This window comes from Mus pahari, chromosome 4, assembly GCF_900095145.1.
Source record: "Mus pahari chromosome 4, PAHARI_EIJ_v1.1, whole genome shotgun sequence".
In the NCBI taxonomy this organism is placed as follows: Eukaryota; Metazoa; Chordata; class Mammalia; order Rodentia; family Muridae; genus Mus; species Mus pahari.
The window spans coordinates 80578159-80585783 of NC_034593.1; the positions used below are offsets into that span (position 1 = coordinate 80578159).

General features: G+C 43.2%; 1 protein-coding gene across 2 annotated transcripts in view; it reads left to right on the forward strand.

Annotated features, from left to right (window-relative positions):
* The window catches only part of Nup210l (nucleoporin 210 like), a 108638-nt gene that overhangs the window by 13326 nt on the left and 87687 nt on the right, over positions 1–7625 (forward strand). For both annotated transcript variants that reach the window (XM_021196630.1, XM_029538124.1), the window contains exons 4-7: positions 1577–1670; positions 2652–2802; positions 5081–5213; positions 7222–7380. In XM_021196630.1, the coding sequence (XP_021052289.1) occupies positions 1577–1670; positions 2652–2802; positions 5081–5213; positions 7222–7380 (537 nt within the window). The remainder of the gene's footprint in view (positions 1–1576; positions 1671–2651; positions 2803–5080; positions 5214–7221; positions 7381–7625) is intronic.

Here is a 7625-nt window from a genome sequence, read left to right on the forward strand (position 1 = left end):
CGATGTGATGTCAGAGGCGAGCACTCCGGCCCTTAGGGTGTGGCCTGGCTTACGCATGCGCAACATAGTATCACTCCNNGCAACGGATGTCAGCGCCATCTTGTAACGGCTATGTGAGGCCGGCTATGTGAGGCGGCGCTCCACAGTCTGCCAAGGTGATTAAAGTCACTATAGTTTGTCTAGAGGGATGTTGTGCCAGGTTTCTTCCCAGCACCCATTTGGTGGCTCACAACCAACTATAACTCAGGCGCCAGGGGCTCTGATGCTCTCGTCTGGCCTCCAGTGACACTTCACACAGATACACTTAGATACAGTGCAGATAAAATACACACATAAAATAAAATAAATACATTTAAAGTAAATATATAAAGAAGTTTAATAATTTTAAGACTTTTTTTTTTTCTTTTCTTTTCTTTGGGGGCGGGAATTTCAATATAGGGTCTTTCTGTATAAGTCTGGCTGTCCTGGAACTTGCTCTGTAGACCAGGCTGGCCTTGAACTCACAGAGATACGCCTACCTCTGCCTCCTGAGTGCTGGGATTGAAGGCATGCACCACTGCTGCCAAGCGATTAAGTCTTTCTTGAGGGTAACTTAATGTTGCTTTGACTGCTGTAAAGTGCTATTACAAACAGCAATTACTACTTTATTTGTAAATTACTTGGTAAACAGGCTTTGAAAGTTTTCTTACTGTGCTGTCTGTGTGTGCACATGTATCTGCCCTGGCATGCATATGGGGGTCAGAGGGCAACTCCCTTCCATCTTTGTGAGATGGAGCTCAGGCATCAGGTTCGCCCAGTGAGCGCCTATACTCATAGGGTGACCTCAGTAGCCCAAAGCTACTGGGCTAGTTCCTAAGAGTTGAAAAAGTAACTGATTAGGAATCTAGTTGTCACGACAGTGTGTGTTGAAGGAGCTAGGGTTAAGTATGCCTGTCAGCCATGAGGTGTCTGTTAGGTGGCCTCTGAGTGAGAGGAGCAGGGAGACCCTTCGCCAGCCAGCAGTGGGTCCATGCTGTACTTCACAAGCCTGTTCCCTGTGGGTCCTTTCTACTGTAGTAAGCCTTTTGGGGTCTGGCTGTACACGCCTTTAATCCCAGCACTCAAGAAGCAGAGGCAGGTGGATCTCTTGAGTTCAAGGCTAGCCCAGTCACCAAAAAAACAAAACAAATTAAAAATCCCCCGAAAAAACCTGTTGGGAGTGGCATGATCTGTGGTAAGGATCATTTTCATCTGTGTGTTTTAGTTGATTAAAAAAAAAAAGTGGGCTGGTGAGATGGCTCAGTGGGTAAGAGCACCCAACTGTTCTTCCGAAGGTCTGGAGTTCAAATCCCAGCAACCACATGGTGGCTTACAACCATCCCTAACAAGATCTGACTCCCTCTTCTGGAGTGTCTGAAGTCAGCTACAGTGTACTTACATATAATAAATAAATAAAATCTTAAAAAAAAAAAGTGCTGTTATTTGTTACAGAAAAACACCTAAAATGATTTTTTAGTGAGTTTCTTTTCTTTTTGAAGCTACTGGAATGTTTTGGAATGTGTGATTCTGTCCTGTCTGCCTTTGGCTTGCTTTCCAGGAAACACTTTCAGTACTCTGGCAGGCATGGTGTTTGAGTGGAGTATTGCCCAGGACAATGAGTCATCGAGAGAAGAGCTGTCTAGCAAAATTAGGTAAAGCATAAGCCCAAGGTAGTGTCCCTGGGTGACATACTGGACAGCAGCCATCTGTGTACAGCTTGATAATCCTACTGTCCAGAATTATTTTCTTTCTACTGTTTCAATTTTTTGATTTTTTTTTTTTAAAAAATAGATACATTCCCTATGGCAGATGCCTTTGTAAGAAATACACAGGAGCCGGACGTGGTGGTACACGCCTTTAATCCCAGCACTGGGGAGGCAGAGGCAGGCGGGTTTCTGAGTTTGAGGCCAGCCTGGTCTTCAGACTGAGTTCCAGGACAGATAGGGCTACACAGAGAAACCCTGTCTCAGAAAAAAAAAAAAAAGAAGTACACAGGAGATAGATGCTGGAACTGTCTTTAAATAAAATAAAAACAACAAAAGGATTCTGTTTTCAGTACTAAAGAACAGATAACTGACAGCCTAAACTGTATCCCGTAGCAGTCTTAACCACAGGCTAGACCTTCTGGAAATCAGAAATTAAAAAACTTAACCCATGGCTGAGGGTGGTGGCATACACCATTAACTCTAGCACTCAGAAGGCAGAGGCAGGCACTTGTCCCGGTCCAGCCTGATCTACAAAGTGAGTTCCAGGCCTGCCTGGAACTACGCAGAGAAACTCTACCTCAAGACACAAACAAAACGGACAAACAAAACAAAAAGAAAGGAAGGATGGAAGGGAGGAAGAGAGAGAGGGGGGCAGGGGAACCAGAAGAACCCTCAATCCAGGCTCAGTGGCACAGAATTCTAGAAGTGGGGGTCAGGGTGGAGCTGAAGCAGGGGCATTCAGAGTGAACTTCTGCTAGTTAGCAAGTTGAAGTTAGAGCCCAGCCTGGGTTACATAAGGCACTGTTTCAGAAAGCACACAAGCAAGCACAGGTATTTGGGAGCTGTCTACAGGAATGGGCTTTATAGAGACTAAAGTTTAGAAGACTGTTAATCCTACTAGAGACGAATCTTCCTTTGGCTCTCTAGGATTCTGAAATACTCGGAAGCCGAGTATTCTCCGCCTGACTATATCATCGAGATGGAAAAAGAGGAGAGACAAGGAGACGTGATTTTGGTATCTGGGATGAGAACTGGGGCTGCTGTTGTAAAAGTCCGAATTTATGAGCCATTCTACAAGGTAAGCAGTCTGTGCTAGAAACAGCTGTCTGAGGTCTTGCAATGGGGAATATAGTAGAGGCCTCTAGCTGTTATTATTTGGGCCAATAGTTGATCGTTTACTTGAAAAAGTCATTTCATGCCAGTGGTAATGTCACATGCCTTTAATTCCAGCTTTCAGGAGGCAGGGGGAGGTTGATCTCTGAGTTCAAGGCCAGCCTGGTCTACAGAGTGAGCTCAGGACAGCCAGGGCTACACAGAGAAACCCTGTCTAGAAAAAAAATAGTTGCCTATATAGCGAGTTTAAAGTCTGGGCTACATGGTGAGAACCCATCTAAAACAAAAACCACAAAAGAAATGTACGCTCTGTTGATGCTCTGTCGATGCTGTCTTGCTTAAATGGAGGACAGGTGAAAACAAACTTGTGGGAAGGACTTGGAACACAGGTGCTGGATCTTTCAAGAACCCCAGCTTTTGCCTATCTCACTTGCATTTGATTTGTTACCGCTTACCTTTAGCTTCTTTTTCTTTAAACTTCTGTTTTAAACATTTTAAAATGTATTTATTTATTTACTAGCTACATCCATCTGTGGTGTGCATGTGAAGCTCAGAGGGCAGTGTGGTGGAGTCACTCTCTCTGTCTACCTGTATGTGGGTTGAGCCACCTACCTTATTTTTTGAGACAGCTCTATAACCTGGTGATGATGGATTAGTTTTTTTTTTCTTTTTTAAAAAGATTTATTTATTTTTATGTATGTGAGTACACTGTCACTGTCTTCAGACACACCAGAAGAGGGCATCAGATTTTATTACAAATGGTTGTGAGCCACCATGTGGTTGCTGGGAATTGAACTCAGGACCTCTGGAAGAGCAGACGGTGCTCTTAACCACTGAGCCATCTCTCTAGCCCAAGATGGGTTAGTTTTAATAAAAGTCAGGACTGGAGACATGACTTAGCAGTTAAAAGCACTAGCTTCTCTTTCAAAGGATGCAGGTTCGATTCCCAGCATCCACATGGCAGCTCACAATCTCATTCTCAGGGGATCCAGCTTCTTCTTCTGGCCTCTGAAGGAAACAGGCCACATACATGGTTCACAGACATATGCATTAAAAACTAAAATAAATCTTAAACTCTTGAAGGAAGGAGAAGGAAAAGGAAAGGAAAGGAAAGGAAAGGAAAGGAAAGGAAAGGAAAGGAAAGGAAAGGAAAGGAAAGGAAAGGAAAGGAAAGAGAAAAGGTGGCTTGCTTTCTTATTTGCCACCTGTTTACTCTAACCTGTACAGCAGGGCCTATCAGCTATGGGGAGAGTGGAAGAAAGGAAAGAGAAGGAGAGACAGAGACAGAGCTGGAGCTGGAGACGGGGGTGGGGTTGGGGGCTGGGCAGCAGAGAGCCTTTGATTGACAGAGTGCATCTTAGATGGTTTCATGACTACTTTCAGGTTAACTCAAAATAATTTGTGAATATTAGGAAACAATTTTTCACCATCTATCTATCTATCTATCTATCTATCTATCTATCTATCTATCTATCTATCTATCTATCTTTATGTGCATTAGTGTTCTTCCTCCATATATGTCTGTATGAAGGTATCAGATCTTGAAGTTACAGACAGTTATGAGCTGCTGTGTGGGTCCTGGGAATTGAACCCTGGGTCCTTTGGAAGAGCTCTTAACCATTGAACATCTCTCCAGCCCCTTTATATATTTTTTAAACTTACAAAAAGTGGGCTGATTAGATTTCTTAGTGGGACAATGGCCCTGTTCCAGGATCAGGAGCCGTGTCACTCTGTCCCTGCCAAGGCCATGCTGGACCTGGCATGAAAACAAATTTTTTAGCTTATTAAAAGTTAGCTTTGGGGGCTGGAGAGATGGCTCAGTGGTTAAGAGAACTGACTGCTCTTCCAGAGGTCCTGAGTTCAATTCCCAGCAACCACATGGTGGCTCACAACCATCTGTAATGGGATTTGATGCCCTCTACTGGTGTGTCTGAAGAGAACAACAGTGGATTCACATATATTCACAGACATAAATTAAATAAATAAATCCTTAAAAAAAAATAAAAGTTAGCGTTGTCTGGACATGGTGGTGCCTTTAATGCTAGCACTTGGGAGGCAGAGGCAGATAGATCTCTGTGAGTTCAAGGCCAGCCTGGTCTACAGAGTGAGTTCCAGGACAGCCAGGGCTACACAGAGAAACCCTGTCTCAAAACCAAACAAAGAAACAAGCGAACCCAACAACAACAACAACAAAAGTAAGCTTTGATGATTTCTTGCCTATTTTTCTTTCCTTCCTTGTTTAGAAAGTGGCTGCAGCCTTGATCCGCCTGCTTGTTCTGGAGAACATATTTCTTATACCATCCCATGACACATATCTCTTAGTGGGAGCCTATATTAAATACAGAGTGGCAAAAATGGTTCAGGGAAGAATGACAGGTAAGATGACTTAGCTTTTGCCATGTTTCACCCTCCTTAACTCCTCTGTTGTAGTAATAGAGAAGCTGTGCACTGACCACCAGTAAAAAAAAAAAACACAAAAAAAAAAAAACTTTTTTTGTCTTTCTGATCTTGTAATAAAATTTTTTTTTTTTTTTTTTTGGTTTTTCAAGACAGGGTTTCTCTGTGTAGCCCTGGCTGTCCTGGAACTCACTCTGTAGACAAGGCTGGTCTCAAACTCAGAAATCTGACTGCCTCTGCCTCCCAATTGCTGGGATTAAAGGCATGTGCCACCATACCTTAAGTTTGCATATCATTTTTTTTTAAACATGTATTTATTTATTTATTTTATGTAAGTAGCTATCTTCAGACACTCCAGAAAAGGGCGTTAGATCTCATTGCGGATGGTTTTGAGCCACCATACCTTAAGTTTGCATATCATTTTTTTTTAAACATGTATTTATTTATTTATTTTATGTAAGTAGCTATCTTCAGACACTCCAGAAAAGGGCGTTAGATCTCATTGCGGATGGTTTTGAGCCACCATACCTTAAGTTTGCATATCATTTTTTTTTAAACATGTATTTATTTATTTATTTTATGTAAGTAGCTATCTTCAGACACTCCAGAAAAGGGCGTTAGATCTCATTGCGGATGGTTTTGAGCCACCATACCTTAAGTTTGCATATCATTTTTTTTTAAACATGTATTTATTTATTTATTTTATGTAAGTAGCTATCTTCAGACACTCCAGAAAAGGGCGTTAGATCTCATTGCGGATGGTTTTGAGCCACCATATGGTTGCTGGGATTTGAACTCATGACCTTTGGAAGAGCAGTTGGTGCTCTTACCCGCTGAGCCATCTCACCAGCCCAAAGTTTGCATATCTTGAAGAGCTGATGGATAGAGTGCACTAGGCTAACGATGCTTAGCCTCGCAGACAGGACACTTGTGTTCACTATTAACAAGACAGCCCAGAATTTCCAGATGATGGGGCAAGTGAAAAGTGTTTATCAGAGGGTCTTGGATGATCTTTGTGGTGCTTCTGTAAGAGTTGCTTCTTCCTTTTAATAGCCTATGGGATGTCCAAGCCCTTTGAGTTAGCCAAGTTATGTGGACTCCATTAACTAAGTCCTTCCCATACTTTCTTAGTGCTGATCTACAAGTCATTCTTACAAGGATTTATCTTAATCTTAATCATGTGTAAATTTGTGTATTTCAGTGGTTATGTGTACATGTGAGTGTGGGTCCCACAGAATCCTGAAGAGGAGCATAGATCCCCTGGAGGTGGAGTTAGAGCTGGTTGTGAGCCACCTGATGTGTGCTGGGCACTAAACTCTAACTCTCTGACTCTCTGGAGAAGCAGTCCGCCTCCTTAAACCACTGAGCCATCTGTTTAGCCCCACTGCAGTCAGCCTCCTTAAACCACCGAGCTGTCTGTTTAGCCCTACTGTTGACTGCTTGCTTGCTTTCGTTCCTATTTTTCTTTTTGTTTTTGGAGGTAGTGACTCTTTATACCCCTGGGTGTCCTGGAACTACTCTGTAGACCAGGTTAACCTTGTACTCACAGTGATCCACCTGCCTCTGCCTCCTGAGTACTTGGATGAGAGGTGTGTGCCACCATGCCCAACAGTTGCCATCATTTGAGCCAGTATCTCAGGTAAAGTCAGGCTGATCTCAAACTCCCCAAGTAACTGGAGCTGGCCGTGAGCTCCTGGTCTTCCTGCCTCTGCCTCTTCTGGGATTACAGGGGTGCAGCAGCACCTCAGCAGCTCACTGTTTTTTGTTTGTTTGTTTTGTTTTTTAAGTGTATGAGCCAATGGTTAGATCACAGCATCCTCCTCTCCACTGTTGTGCAGATTCCTCATTGGAAACCAGGCATTAGATACAGACAGAGCCTGCCGTTGATCTCAGTAATGCTCTGTCTTCCTCACACAGTGCACTGGGACACCCTTATCCCCAGAGGGACTGCTGCTGTTAACTTGTGTCTGCCTTTCCTGTCTTACAGAGGTAAAATTTCCCTTGGAACATTACACATTGGAATTGCAAGACCACAGATTTACCAATGATGGACTTCCTTCTAGAACAGTGGCTCTGTTGGATGAGAAAACAGCCACAGTGACTGCTGTCCAACTGGGCCAAACTAACCTTGTCTTTGTCCACAAAAGTATCCTTTTTTTTCAAGTTTAGTGGCCAATCTAAGTCTCTCTGAGCACTAGGCATGGTTCTTGGTAAAAATACCTTAAGAGTGATTGTGGGCCGGGTGTGGTGGCTCACGCCTTTAATCCCAGCACTTGGGAGGCAGGGGCAGGCTAATTTCTGATTTCAAGACCAGCCTGGTCTACAAAGTGAGCTCCAGGACAGCCAGGACTATACAGAGAAACCCTATCTCAAAAAAAAAAAAAAAAAAAA